At 38.8% G+C, this 15,212-nt stretch overlaps 2 protein-coding genes across 5 annotated transcripts in view; one reads left to right on the top strand and one right to left on the bottom strand.

The window, feature by feature from the left end:
- The window catches only part of LOC127990179 (uncharacterized), a 163,891-nt gene that overhangs the window by 66,721 nt on the left and 81,958 nt on the right, over positions 1-15,212 (top strand). The gene's annotated exons all lie outside the window — the stretch shown is intronic.
- On the bottom strand, positions 688-14,778 carry LOC127989950 (YTH domain-containing protein 1). Of its 4 annotated transcripts, none has more exons than XM_052591462.1 (17): positions 14,501-14,778; positions 13,698-13,799; positions 13,207-13,499; positions 11,027-11,402; positions 9,174-9,290; positions 8,373-8,426; positions 8,096-8,190; positions 7,901-8,009; positions 7,669-7,786; positions 7,495-7,579; positions 6,202-6,371; positions 2,951-3,030; positions 2,535-2,571; positions 2,402-2,441; positions 2,044-2,109; positions 1,793-1,957; positions 688-1,628 (listed from the first exon to the last, which is right to left on the bottom strand). In XM_052591462.1, exons 1-17 carry the CDS (start codon positions 14,526-14,528, stop codon positions 1,407-1,409), a joined length of 2,157 nt encoding a protein of 718 aa, XP_052447422.1. In that variant the 5' UTR covers positions 14,529-14,778; the 3' UTR covers positions 688-1,406. The 4 variants fall into 4 exon arrangements, with proteins under 4 accessions (XP_052447422.1, XP_052447421.1, XP_052447423.1 ...); XM_052591461.1 differs by having other exon boundaries at positions 11,027-11,405; positions 14,501-14,775; XM_052591463.1 differs by having other exon boundaries at positions 9,174-9,263; positions 11,027-11,405; positions 14,501-14,774.

The following is a 15,212-nucleotide window of genomic DNA, read 5'->3' as shown; positions in this document are numbered from 1 at the left end:
AGAGGGGTATGACGTGGACCCCTTTTTTCTAATTAAATTCCCAACATACAACGTTCTGGATCATCTGTGAATGTTTAGATGTGCAGGAGAGCATTGCAGTAATCCAGCTGGGCAGCACAGAGGTTGTGAACATCGAAAAGAGTAGGGGACCAAGTACTGAGCCTTGATGCACAACGTTGATAAACTGATGTATTTCAAACAGTGTCAGTGTGTGGTGCAGAGAGCTGATAGCTAAAAGTCACCACTTTTTCAGTGGAATAGATTGCAAAGTCATCTGGGGCCTCATTTATAAAACATGCATATGCACAGATTTGATCAGACATAGTAAAGTGCTTAGTGCTACATCAGGGTCTAAGCAGTCTTCACTTTTTACATGCTTTTCCTTGTGGCACACAAGTCAGAGTGCTGCAGATATATGGAATCAGTTAAATTTGTTTATAAAAATAACCCATAATTTGCTGTACAGGTATTATATTAGGCTTAAACTTTTCCCATTTCATTGTAAATTTGCTTCTTCATATAAACAAAAATTGAAAATATTATAGATTCAGCAGTGCCACTTCTAAATACAAATAAAATGGGTTCTGAAAGGAAACCTTGAGGGCGATTCCCTTTGCTGAATGCTTTATGTATTATTGGGAGATAGTAAAAAAAAAAAAGAAAAAAAGACAAAAAGAAAAAAAAACAGGCAATTCATTTACATTTATTTTTTGTTTTGTACAAAATGTATCCACATAGTATCCAACAGATACTCCAACAGCAAGTGGTCAATTTACAAACCTTCATGACATTTATCCTTTCACTGGACAAGAAGCAAGTGTGAGGATATTTACCCACTTCCCAATCAAAACACTAGAAAACAATCCAGTCTTCAGACAAAGCTAAAGAAACATACTTGATACAACGGTCATAATTTAGCAGTGCATTGGAATACTGGCACCTATGACCTTATTTAAATGTACAACAGAAATCACAAAGACAAGTGCAGTTAGCATACACCTAAAAACTGCAAAAGCCAAGTAAAGAACTGGCTCACAATCCAAAAGTGAGGGGATAAAAAAAAAAAAAAACGTATTCAGGGAAAGGCAGCTCTTTCTAAACAATGCTGGACCAGCTACAGAACCAATGATTAAAAATGGAAAAAAAAAAGGGTAAAAAAGCTTTTTGGTTTTCACAGTTAAATTTTTATGCACTGCATGCATGATGCTAACAATAGCAGGAAATTGGAAAAACATTTCTAATTTATTTTTTAAAATGCCCAGAAAGATGTAGTTCAACTTTGTGATGAATTTAATCTGTATATATATAAAATAAAAAAAACTGTATAAATGAAATCTAACAATATTTACAAAATGAAAATGGGAAAAATAAACAAGGGAAAAAAACAGTTTTAAAACAACTTTTCCCTATCTCCGGTATCTACCCCTCTCCTTCTCCCTCTCACGGTCTCGAATCCGCTCTCTTTCACGGTCCCGTTCTCTCCCACGCTCTCGTTCTCTGTCACGACGCCCATCCCGTGGCCGCTCGCGCTCTCTCTGTCGGTCACGCTCACGTGGTCGGCTCCTACGTCCACTCACCACCGCCTGCGTTCGTCTCAGGAAATCATCCACGCGCATGTCATAGTCATGCTACCAAACAAAAGGTTTAAAGTCCAAATGAGTAATCCAAAAAAAACAAAAAACAAATCCACATCTCAGTTTATGAATGGTATCTGCAGCAGTTTCTGGAACAGATCTTTCAGCTGATTAACGCTACGGTAGTATTTAAACCATTTTAAATAACTAAACATTACCAAACTGGAGGCGAAGGAGCGAACGACCCTCTTTTCTCTGAAGCGGGCATCATGGGGCATGGGATGGTGTCCGGAGTAAGGAGGGTGGGCCTGGGGTGGAGGAGGATGGTGATGATGCTGGTAGTATGGGTGCTGGGGAGGATGCTCCATTCCAGGGTAAGGCGCCTCAGATCAAAACATAGTCAGGATTGAAACACATGGACAATGAGAACAAAAGGTACAGAAAACTGTCAGAATACGTTCAATCTTACCATTCCTTGCCATGGAGGTGGAGGCCCAATGTTGTGGTGAAATTCTCTCATATAGTCATTGTAGGACTAGAAATAAGAAAATAAGTGTTAATAAAGTGCATTTAGGATTTGATTTCCTATATAACTGAACGTTAATTAGCAACTACAATAAAACAAACTGGAAAATCGAGTCAAAATAGAATTAAAGTATGTCTGGTTTGCTTTTAAATGCATTTTCCTACATTACTGTGCACAATCCCACATGGTGTTGCTAAGTATTTTCAATGAAAAGTAGATAAAGCCTGCTCAGAAAGTCGCTAAAGGATGCCATTCTCCAATTAGCATATCCATCAAATCATTACATCCTATTTGTACTTACTCCGTTGAGAAATACATCTCTCCTCACTCCAGTGAAGCGCCTGTGAAAAGAAAACTGATTATAATACGTTAAGTTCTAATGCAACTCCCATTTACAAATGGAGGATAAAAGCGGGAAAGACAACAATACCAACCTGTCCACAGGTGGATTGCGGGGGTCTTGCATAAAACCTAAACCGACGGCAAAAACGAGACAGATTTCACCAATTACAGAAAAGCACAGCACAAACAATAAAACCAAAACTCCCAAATAAACAATCTCATTAAAAAAAACACAAACACATGCTACAACCTTCTTGGCCAGAAAGCGAACATTTAGAAACTCAAAATCAGGGTGCAGTTCAGCTTTCGTACTTACTATGCAGAAATACAACTGCCACCTAAGGTACCATCCTTAAAACACAAATCACTTGTCTCGATTAAGAGCCATAACAAGGGGAGAAAAAAGCTTTTTGTGGCACATAACTGTGGCTTTATTTAAAAAAAAAAAAAAGACCACTGAAGAGCGAGACAAAAGAAATGGAAAGATCTACGTGCAGCAGATATTGACCTGGTCTCTGGGGGAATTCTGGCGTGTAATCAATCCTGGGCCGCTTCCGGTTGTGCATGTCATATTCCTCTGGACGACGCCTACGTAAACCAGGTAAATTAATGTGAAAGATGGCACTGATTTAAAAAACAAAACAAAAAAACAGACAGACATGCACCATACAGACAACAACATGACCTTCAGTTGTCAGTGTGTGGGTACAGGATTACAATCAGATTCTTACTCACTGTACAATCTCGTATTTTTGTTAATAGTAAAGTACTTTATACCATTAATTGGTGAGCAACTAAATGAATGATTAAACTGCATGACACCAAGTAAAACATTCACACAAACCTAATGTACAATCTTTCTTTGCATATTAAGATCTTATTGTTCTGTATAAAATAATGGTTTGGGTTCCATACAAGCAATACGTAATCTACTGACAGCGTGTGACGTTATGCTTATTTGGGCCTGGACAAAATTGATGATCATCTAACAACTGACTAGTTGGTTAAGTTGGCTAGTTAAATTAAATATGATTTATAAAGCCATAAGAGTGTCCAATTTTTCCAAATCATAAGCATATAAAGCAGATAACTTTTGCATGGAAGGTCATCAAAAAAAAAAAGACAGTAAAAATTATTATTTGTGGTAATTAACACAAAGCCACAAATGCTGCTGCAAGAGTTTAACTTGTACTGAACCAGAACATTCCTTTCAGTACTTCAGCCACATTAATATGGTTCTTTTAATGATCAATCCTCAGCAGAGCTCTACAGTTTGAGCATTTCACTGTGTTCAAATGTGGAAACCTATCTGGACACCCATGAAATTGAAATCTTCTTGTGAATTCTGATACCATGTGAATGCATCTACCCTAATTAGGAAATTGTTTCACACTGCTGTTCGTTGTCTTCCATTCAAGTCGACAGAGAGATGACAAAATATTGTGAAAGTTTAAGGGCACATTCTGGTTTGCATGATGTTCTGTTATTTGTTCAGGGTCTGGTAACCTCGGTTCTGCATTTTTAAGATGACCCGTCAAGTTCATTAAAATGTGTTTCCAGACTCTGAGGTTGACCAACATATTCCTGAATTTCAAGAAAGTCTGACTTATAATATGTTTGAATGCTTCATTATTATATGCGTTATTTTAAGCGTTATTATAACTATTTAAAATGTATAAAAATGTTACCAATATATGTGACCCTGGACCACAAAACCAGTCATAAGGGTTAAAGATGTATACATCATCTCAAAGCTGAATAAATAATCTTTCCATTGATGTATGGTTTGTTAGGAGGACAATATTTGACCGAGATGCAAGACAAATCTAAATAATGAGAAAATCACCTTTAAAGTTGTCCAAATGAAGTTCTTAGCAATGCATATTACTGATCAAAAATTAAGTTTTTAATATATTTACAGTAGGAAATGTACAAAATATATTGAGGGAACATGATCTTTACTTAATATCCTAATGATTTTTGGCTTAAAAGAAAAATAAAATGTTGACCCATACAATGTATTGCTGAGTATTGCGACAAATATAGCACAGAGACTTTAGACTGCTTTTGTGCTCCAGGGTCACACATTTTTGGATAAGTTGTTAAAACAGCAGTCATTGCTTCTAATATTTTGAACTGCCTATTGCGTGACGAAGACATGAGATGAGTTTGATGATAAAACCTTTTCAAATGCCAGATGTGTTAGCATTAATGTAAAAAAAAACCTGAGCTGCACCCAAATGTTACCGTAGAGCCCTGCTCAGAATTGTATGAAGTTTTTTTGCCTAGTGTTTGCTGTGTCCTGAAGCCAAAAAACCCACATGCCTTCAACTGTGCCATGAGTCTTTTTCTAGAAAGATATTCCTAAACTCAAACATATGCTCAATAGGTGGGTGCCCTTAATGAAAATGTCAATATAACATATGGTAAGAAACCCAATGTGTCAACAAAAAAAAATCTGGTTGAGAGTGTGACATACCGCATTCTTGTAGTTTTGGGACTGCTAACGTTGGCAAATACTTTAAAGAGTAAAAGTTCATTTAAATGTCCGTCTTATGCTTTAACACATTTTAAATGGGAGGGCTTGGTAAAGCAGAAGAAGGGGGAGTGATAAGGAGTGGTGCAGTCCATTGCAAAGCAAACCAAAAAGACCAAGAGAAGATCCAGACATTTGGAAATAACCCTTCTCTTGGGGTACTCAGTCCATGGAGGGCTCAGAGAAACACAGAAGAAGGGAAGGGTGGAGGCATCATTTTACACCATCTTTAGTCCAGAGGAGGGAAACCAAACCGCCTACCTACCACCAGCTGGAACATCCCATCGTTTGAGAGGAGGGGGCTTTTTGTAACAAAGAGGGTGGGGGGAAGGGGAGGGACGTGTAACGCATCCAAACTGGAGTCCATCAGTTGGGGCTGGGGCCAGACAATGCAAACCAACCGACTTCCTCATAATGTTTGTCTGGAGAAAGTAAGGATGCGTTTAAGTCCTTTATTTTCTCATTTTGGGCCTTTTTTGAGCACTTTGGTATGGAACAGAGTTCATGTAAAGCAGTGCTCTATAGGGACAGTCCCTGGTGTGATGCGAGTCCATAAGCACTGAAGAACATGCTCTTTTTTTCCCTTCCTCCCTGTCTCTCCCTCTCTGTTTTCATTCTTTCCTTCACCGTTTGACGCTACACCCCGCACACTTCAACTATCTATATTCGTAAGCACACACTGGAGCTGGAAAGGAACCCAGCAAAAAAAGTTCCAAAATACGCTCCTCTTGAACGCTTTCTGTTTTAACCAACGACTGCTTTCTGCCCCTCAAATCGATGTGCCATCTTCCGTTTAATTATTAAGGCTCCTTTTAAAAGAGTCCCAAATTTGACTGGCTCTATCCCCCATGGACACTCCTGCAAGAAAAGGCTTTGGGAACAAATTTAAACAGTCGTATCTACAGAAAAAAACAAACCTCAGTGCTAAAACTACAAAGTTAACTAGAGGCTTAAGTTGTTATCAGGTCAATCATTACTCCATTTCAACTCCCATTAACCATAAAATTAACAATGGCACGGATAATTTATGCTGTGATTTCCCAACAAAAGCCGTGCCCGGTCCGGTCTGCTCTGGTCGGCTTCGTTCGTGGCTCTCCTCTGACCTTCGCTCAAGTGACGATGAAGACGAAGTTGGAAAAATAACAAAAAACACACACTTGCTCCCTTCGCATCAGGTGACAGGGACACAAGTGCGCACTATCAGTCCAAAGAACATATCTAACCTTCCCATGTCCCGAGGGACGGGCTCTCTGTGGGGCAGTCGGCCCCGAGATCGAGGCTCTGAGTGCATCCTCCTCTTGTGGCGCATTTTGTGAATGACTTGATACAAATCGATGCTCTCATCAGGTGGAAAGAGCATGCACAGCTGTGTCCCGCAGTCTAGTTCGATCTCCTGTAGCCGGCCGTTTGCAGAGGTCCAAGAGATCATGTGAGACAGTGAAAAGAAAGAAAATTCATTAAGAATTTGTTAACCAAATCATCTGACTGCTTGTCTATGAGGCTAAAGTGGGCAAGTCTACAGGAACCCAAAATTAACTATGTGCATTATTTTATTTAAAAAAAAAAAAAATTAATTACATAATTTTTTTTGGCTGATATTAGGAGTCCATCCTACTTTTTCAATATCTCCCCTGCAACCAAAAGCCTGGTGAAAGCTGGAGTATGTTCATAGATTATAATCAGTATAAGGGTGTACTCACACTAGGCACAGTGGCGTTGAATCGAACCCCGCCCCGCGATTATTATTTTCACAAACTACATTTCCTGTTCTTCAATAAGGTAAGTACCATAGCCATTATAAACCTAAATATACTTGATTTAATTAAATTTATTGAAAAGTGTAGAGTAGTAGTAGTAATAGAATATTGTTTGAGATCATAATGATGACAGTAGTGCACACAAAATAGTATCTTTTGCGCACTCCGGTGCGGATAGCACTCACACTGCAAGCGTACCGCCCCTGAGCCCAACCGAAACGTGCTCTGGCCAACCTCTTCCAACCGGGCCAGGGCCGGCTAAAAGAGGCGCCCAAGCGGGGCACTGAGTGCTGACACTAGTCAAATGCACTGGGCTTTGGGGGTCAAACACACTCAGTCATGGTTCAAAACACCTAGTGTGAGTACACCCTATGAGAGCACTTTGGGCCAGTTAACAGACCTGTAACTTGCCTTGTTGTTGTGGTGCACCAGCAGCAAATTTGAAGCAGATACTCAATTTTTAACAGTGATTGGCCAATACCATTTATTTATAAAGATCCGCTTACCACATTTTTACAGAATTGACCCATTTTCTACATTGAGTATTCCAGCAAACCAGTGTATGAATGTATTAACTGACAGCTGTCAGAGTTATGTCACATTTGTTTATCAAAATGGAATGCATTTTCATTATTTTTGAGCCCTGAACAAACCTGGATTCATTGTATGCTACTTCCACATTTTACAATCTAATCCCTGATGAAAAACAAAGATAAGTAAAATCAGTTACGGAAGCAGTTTCACATTAAAATGACTGACCTGTCCATCCCGCCCAATCTTCACAGGCTTGTGCTCATTCCATGGGTTGGAGAGGTGAGCTGTTTTTGTGAAAGGTAATTCCCGCCTTCAAGCAGAAAGAAGAACCTCAATAGCTAATAATTGTAAACTACAAAAAAAAAAAAGAGACAACACTGCTTTCGCTCAGGTTTTCACCTGCAAATCCAGTCAATTTTGAAGACTCCTCCAAGCATCTTGGCGTTCATGCCTGCGGGTAGAACCCAGTGGATGGGAGAACCTCCATGATGAGATTCAGACGAGAGCCGCGCAAAACCTGAAACACACAAACACACATCCTTATGTGCACCGACATGAAGCCACACTAAACCAGTTTGCATTTGCAAATCATAGATCATAGCAAATATAAACCAGCGTTTGTAAGCCATACCTTGAAACTTTCCACTCTCCCTAACTGAAAAGATCAGCATAACACTTCTAGCAGAGCGAAAAGCCGCGTTGAGTTTTTTCTCGTTGACGGGCAAAGTGGACCAAACACCCTGTGAAGAGATCACGCACAGCACGTTAACTGAGTAAAGCTTCAATTTAACTAAAAAAAGCCTCTTTAAACTGTAAAGTGGCACACCTTTGCTTTAGCCAGGGAAACATTTTCATGATTGTTGCTCTTAATTAGAAAAAACCTGGCTTCTCTCAGGATATACTTCAGCTTGCTGGTTTGATCTTTAAAAAGACAATAATGAAAATAGTCACAAAGGCAGCACCAGTAGTCAGTACATGGCTGCAAAGGCAGAATTGATAGCATTGATAATGAAAATAATTCTTAACCAATTTCATTAAGTTACCGACATTGCAATGCAATTAAATGCGCAAACATCCTATGAACATTAGTGTGATTCTCTTACCTTTCCTCACAGCTCTGACAGAAGAGGACAGTTTTTCATGTTTCTTTTCAGACCCTAAAAGTCAGAGATACACTACACTTTAACATTAAAAAAATACAGATCGAAAAATGTGCCTCTGCGGCATGATTTTGACTGGTCCTACAGAACATGAAACAGCCCAACACTGTACAACTGGCTTTAACAAAGATTACGCCGCAAGATTAACATAATGGTATAAGATTAGAGAAACAAAATGTAGTTGTTGGAAATTTACACTATTTCAGGTTGCCATCAGGTGTGTATAAAAGCATTTATGATTGAGCTATCTGTAATCTGACCTGCTCTGCCAAGGATCAGCCAATCAACACATACGGTCCATTTTATCATAATTTTGTCCTTGTATCACCATTTCATTTTTTTTCTACCGCTCTAAAAAACAGATCATTGATCAAACTATCACACGGCTCTCTGCAAATCTCAATCTTTTAACTGCAGGACTGACCGCAGTCTCAACTGATCAACTCTCTCTCCTATGGAATAATTTCCCTCAATTCGTGGCCATTTAATTAATTCTAAGTAGCCGTGTAATAAGCAGGAAAACATACAGTCAAGTTGGTAATTTTCTTTAACCAGCTGACTATACATTAGCCCTTGCATAATTTTCATTTTATAATGAACCATTTAGTTTTTTTAACTGAAAGCCACCAAGGCAGAGGCAAGTCAGCTTACACTGCCAAATCAACTCAAATGACTTAAACCTAATCTGAATTGGTTTTGGTGACATAAAAGTTTTATTAGTATTGTTAAGGGGTCATTTAATACCTGTATAGGATTCTGAAGCTGAACTTCCACTTCTACCAAAAACGATTGGTGATATCCCTCTAGCGTGCTTCTTGGCTTTGCTTTCCTCATCTGAACAGTAAATTGGAGAACACGTCCCTTATGTCAGAATATCAAGGATTATTTGAGATTTCTTGGGATCCAATTTCTAGCCAAACAATTTTTTCTGTCCTTTGATGAACACAGCCAGGTAGCGACCCGTAGTGAAAACTTCTAACAACATGAGATCAACTAGTCACAGGTAATTCAGCGGTAAGGCGAGTTGCATAGTTCTTATGGAAATGTAATAAAACATTTTTTATGGTCTTTAATCTGCAGGTCTGCTCCAAATCCCAGCGAACTGCCAACCTACTCAAATACATGAAGGCTTGTAGGCTTCACAGAGGCTCTTCTGATGTGAAGGTGTCTGCACAAAAGTTGATAAATGAAATCCCAAAATGCTTTCCAACAAACTCTCTAATCTTATAGACTGTAATAGTCGGGTTCCAGAAGTTAAATCTAATATGTATTTTCTCCATAAGGAAATTTACTTTTTAAACTATTTTTAGTTCAGAGGCTGCTCACTGATGGTACATGCTTTTGTTGAAGCCATCCATTCACACAATTTCAACTGATTTTAGTGTTCAACAGCTGAATTCATGTTGGAAAACTACATTACCCATGATGCTGTTCAGAAAATGTGCAGCAAAGGAGCTTATAGGGAAAGCCTAGCTACTCCCCAACACTCTAAAGCTGTTAAATACACAGTTTTTGGTTCAAACAGAAGTTTGTAATGTTGTGATCCTCCTCATATCTGGATGGACAATCTTTCAACAAGAGGTCACCGTACTATAAAACCTTCTGTAAGGGTCAAAACTCAAAACCTCCTGACTAGTCTAAAATCATCTTTTATTGAAACTATATACAAGTCTTTAAACCAGTATTGCCCAGTGTTTTCAGAGTACATCACATCAGTATAAATCTATCATTTTACTGTTACCCAGTCATAGCAGTGCATTCACTTTAAAGTCTTGCATGTGATGCCTATCAAAATGAACCTTTTCAAAGAGAGAGTCAAAAACAGGATAGAAAGTAGCCCATCACTTCTAAATGATGTTCAACGTAAAAACCTTGCTTACATAATATGTAGACTTCAGAAAACATAATTTACAAAAAATGCAGTTCACATTCCTTTTGGCAATTTGTATTCTTTAGATCCACATGGAAAAAACAAAAAATCCTCCAGGAATCAGGGCCACTGATGCACTCTTTAGGAAGATCGTGTTTGCATGTTTTAGTCTGCAGCCTTAACACTCATTTCCAAGTAGTTTCCATTTTCTGAAGTTGCTATGACACCCTCTAACCACACAAATGCTCCTAGAACAATCGACTCACATATTTAAAGGTGCAATCAGTAGGATTTAGGAAGTTAGTTCAGATCTACATGCATCAGACATGAATTGAATTTAAAGTATTTTGTTAATCTTTAAAAAAGTTATTCACCATCAATGTTTTACAGTTTTGGGGAAAATGGTCCCTTTACATAACAAATTTAATGTATTATACAATTGCTCAGCCACCCGTGAGAATATCCTGTTTTTGGCTATGATTTCAAGCCAACACAGATTTAAATCAATCAAATTGTATGATTCTTTTGTTTTGCTTTCATCATTTTAAATCTTGAAAGCAGGTAGAAAAACAGCTATATATATATCTGTGTAGACAGCAGACAGTGAGGCAGCTCACTAGGGTTTGGAACAGAGTATTTGGCAGCCTACTAGATAACATCAACAACATGAGCATGAAGATTATGATTATGAAAATGCTTGCAAACGGTGATCTTCAGCAGCTCATACCTGACGCCTCTGAGCCGGAGGCTGAATGCACAGACTCTCCCTCTGAGAAGGACACAGACTCAGACTGGGAATCACTGGCCTCGCTGCGAGTATCGTAATCGTTCTGTTCATTTCCTTCCCGTGGGTCCTCCTCCTCCAGTTCATACTCCTCCTCTTCTTCGTCCCCTTCCTCCTCCTCTTCCTCTTCTTCCTCCTCCTCCTCTTCTGCTTCCTTCTCTTCCCCTTCCTCCTGCATGGCTCCTTCCTCCTCCACATCCGAGCAGTTGCCCTCAGAGGAAGCCACAGAGCTGCCCGTCGCGTATTCTTCTGAATGAGCCTCTTCCTCTCTGGAGGAGCGACTTACTCTGCCTGTACTGTCCTCACTAGTCCTCCGCATCTTCTGAAAACAAGCGTTTGTATTACACCATGCTTTCTATGCAACACAGATCCTGAATTGTTTTTACTATTTCAAATATATATGTTTGAACTGAAATTGCTGTAAGAATTAAGCGATGCAAATACAAATCTGAGTGTGTAAAGTGAGTGTCATGGTGAACAGATGGTGTGTAGCGATAGAGCGAGTGTTTACGCATGTGTCAGTCTACAACAGAACAGGTATAATCTCAACCCATCAGTCACTCAACAACACTAGTCTCAGTCACACTCCATTTAAAAGCTCACCAGAGACGGGTGTCATAATACTAGTTAAAACAGTGATACGCAATTCATTTGCAAATGCTTAAAAAGATCTGCTTTACTAAACAGTCAAATGTTAAAGAGGAAAAAAAACACAGATACTGAGGATGAGCCACGAATCACACTGGCTCACATCAAAAGGAGGTCAAATAAAAAAAAACAATTCAGACAGTAAAATCAGCAATATCTAATTATAACAGATTAAAATGAAAGCAATTTAATACATTACATTTTAATAATTACAGGTACCCATGAAATCTATTTGTTTAAATTCATACAGTGCAGACTATTACATTTGATCACTTCATTCAATTTCTGACACTACAGTTAGACCTTTCTGAAAAAAAAAAAAAAAAAAAAAAAACCCTACGGTATTTATGACTGAGCCTGGGTTTTCCCAAGGTTTTTCTTCATAGCCCCTTTCACACTGCATGGTGATCTCGGGAGATTGCCGGAAAATTGCCGGATTGTCTTCTATAGGAACGCAAACACATCCTGGGATTGATTCCAGGATCGATCTGGTAACATTGCCCGGTTCAGCCCCAGAACTAATGCCGTAAAGGGTGTGTCGTAATGATGACGCCCGTTATCGTGCGACTCTTTTACCGGGTGTTTTGAAGGCAGATCAATGTTCGTGAAGAAAAAATGTGCAAACTACTGTAGCAGAGATAGTTATCCGCACTGAAGCTCGGAGAACGTTCACCAGCTGAAGTGATAGTTAAAGTGCCAAGCGTTTTCGACTCGTACATTACACGTCACATCCTGATGACACGTGTCATTACAGGATCTTTACAGGTTGTGTGTGAAAACACACACATTTTCCAGGAAATCACTGACAGTGTGAATGAACCAAAATCTAACTATCCAGGAACAACTGCCGGGACACATTACCTGTGTACTATCCAGAATCTCAGTGTGAAAGGGGCTCATTTCTGTCTGGAATTTTGGCTCCTTGCCACTGACGCCTTTGGCTAACGTAGTTGGAGACACATGACTGAATGCACAGAAACTATTGGACGAGAGCTGAACCAGATGATGACATCACTGAATCATCAATTAACTGGATTCCATTATTATTGTTATTGTCTTCTTGCACCATTGACAAACTATGTTCCTGTTTGACACGATCAGTATTGTATAAAGTGCTATACAAATAAAGAGGGGGAAAAATAAAGTAAAAATCACATAATTTCTTTAAAAAAGACATAATTTAATGCTTTGCATAATATGCCATCACTTTGTTTATGTTCAGCAACGAAAAAGACATATTTTGAACAAGCAATGGCAGAAACTGAATCTGTGGCGCAACGTTAATCCACACAAGAAGAATGCTGATAAACGGCAATAACACTTTCTTTCTCATGCTTTTTTGCTTGTATACTTGATGGCTAGCACCGTATTACTTTTCTGAGTCAATTATTGTATACTTTTATTTTCCTGTTTTAAAAATAAATTCATTTAAGACCAACAGAAACTCCATCTATGCTACGGCTGTCGTCTCTTACCTCTGTCAGCTCGGGCAGCAGGGGTTTAATCCGTCTCTGGGAGTCTCTGCTGCGGGACAGCCCTTTTTCACCATATCCTTTAGATAAATCAGCCCGGGGCGCACCTCCTCTTCCAGCATGGTTCTTTCGGTCTTCATAGAGCTCTTCTGGTGCATGTCTTCCTCTGAGATTGCTAGTCTTTTTCGACCCAGAAGAAGGGGCAGCTCTCTTTAATGGCTGTCTGGTAGTGTGTCCCGATGCTCTGAGCCGCTTCGCCTCCTGGCTGTCTCTTCGTTCGTGCTTCCTTTTAGACCCTGGGGCATGAGGTAAATGATCGTTTAGTGTGGAAATAAGTCTCACAGAGACACACACATTTTACTATCAGACGGCCGGTTTTCAGTTTACTCTGTAAATGTCCTGCAGGAACACGTTACACCATTTTCTTTATAAAAATCTGATCTAGCAATGCTTTTTTTGTGTGTGGGGTTTTTTCCACATCAACACACAGGTACCTTTTTTCTCATTAACATCATGTTCGCTCTCGGGGTTGTAGAGCTCATCATCCTGGTCAGGAGCATCGGTCAAAATGTCTTCCAGCACATTCAGTTCCCCATCTGAAAAAAATCAACGTATGGTGTTAAATTATTATAAAAACACTGCATGTCAGTTTAAGTATATTGTCATGTATAAGTCACCCACTCAACATCAAAACACAATGCCATGTAACAGTATACAATATACAGTAATAGGTTCATCAATATATGCATTGAACATCAAAAATTCATATAAAAAAACAGCAAGAGATAAAGTATTTACAAAAGTGAAGTTTATTATTAAGCTGTTCCCGTGAGCACAATCACGTAATTAGTCTAAACGCTGTAATTCTTCATTAGTAGAAATTCGTCCATTTTTTTTACATTTTGAGCTATTTAATTACATAATGTGCTGCACATAACATATAAACATAACATGCCTATGTTTGATGGCTAACATCCTCAAATTAAATCGAAAAGATCTCGTACAAATCTAATAAACACACAACGACGTTTCTTTCCAAAAAACATTCGATATAAACAAAGTCCTCCGTGATAACACGAGTTAGCATCGTGCTAAGCTAATGATCGCTGTAGTGTTTCCTCAACAGACTCTTTTCTAGCCCTAATGGCTGAAGTTATGAATATAAAAAACGGGGTTTACCTTAAAACATAACCAATGAACAAAAGCAAATACTGTATTAAATTAATGGCAATAAAAAGCCTATTTTTTAAACGAATCTTTGTCTAGTAACGTTACAGACACAAATACCATCGCATACCTTTCTCATCTCTCCTGTCGGCAGACATCTTCAGCCCCCGTGGATTAAACACACCTTAAAGGCCCTCCTCTCTCTCTAGACTCGTTCTTAATAATTCAATAAATTCCCAGTTGTTTAAGACACTATCCCACAGCACTAAATGTTTTGTTGCTGGAGTGTGTGTGCCTTTGGTCTAAAATGGCGGATGTCTTTCTCCCGCATCGCAGTGAACGAGGGTTGCCAAATCTGCAGAGCTGAACTACGCCTTTGTTACGCGCGCGGACAACACTGCTGGGTCATAGTCTATGGTCATTCCTCGCATTCGGTCCATTTCAGTCCCCATGTGGTATTTAGTGTGGTATATTTTCTGTAAAAATGGGCTAACACTTGTTTCTAAATGCTCATCTTACAAAGTCACCGCCCCACTACCATAGAACACAATAAATATGTACTAAAATATATCAAATAAAATAAATAAATGTAATAATAAATATAATGTATTAATATATTTAATAATATATTAAAGCATATGCTTTCACAAAAACACTGAAATTAAACAAAAAAGCAAGTAGGTGCAAAATTTCACACACTGGATGAGAAGCAGTTTTATAAATGTAAGCCTACCAAATCCTTGTTGTTATATAAAGTCTGTAAGATTGCAGCCTACATTTTACACCGGATCATTGATTTTCAGAATAGATATCATGGTTCTCCCACGATTCTGAAAACAAAA

Source organism: Carassius gibelio, chromosome A5 (assembly GCF_023724105.1).
Source record: "Carassius gibelio isolate Cgi1373 ecotype wild population from Czech Republic chromosome A5, carGib1.2-hapl.c, whole genome shotgun sequence".
In the NCBI taxonomy this organism is placed as follows: Eukaryota; Metazoa; Chordata; class Actinopteri; order Cypriniformes; family Cyprinidae; genus Carassius; species Carassius gibelio.
This window is presented reverse-complemented; position numbering and strand designations above follow the sequence as displayed.

What these genes read in the sequence shown, in the direction of transcription:
- LOC127989950 (XM_052591461.1), bottom strand. Translation starts at nt 14,528, where the DNA reads ATGTCTGCCGACAGGAGAGATGAGAAAG. An exon ending in TTTCCCTGGCTAAAGCAAAG is followed by an intron (nt 8,010 to 8,095) that starts GTGTGCCACTTT and finishes ATCTCTTCACAG; the next exon opens with GGTGTTTGGTCCACTTTGCC. An exon ending in GGAGAGTGGAAAGTTTCAAG is followed by an intron (nt 7,787 to 7,900) that starts GTATGGCTTACA and finishes TGTGTGTTTCAG; the next exon opens with GTTTTGCGCGGCTCTCGTCT.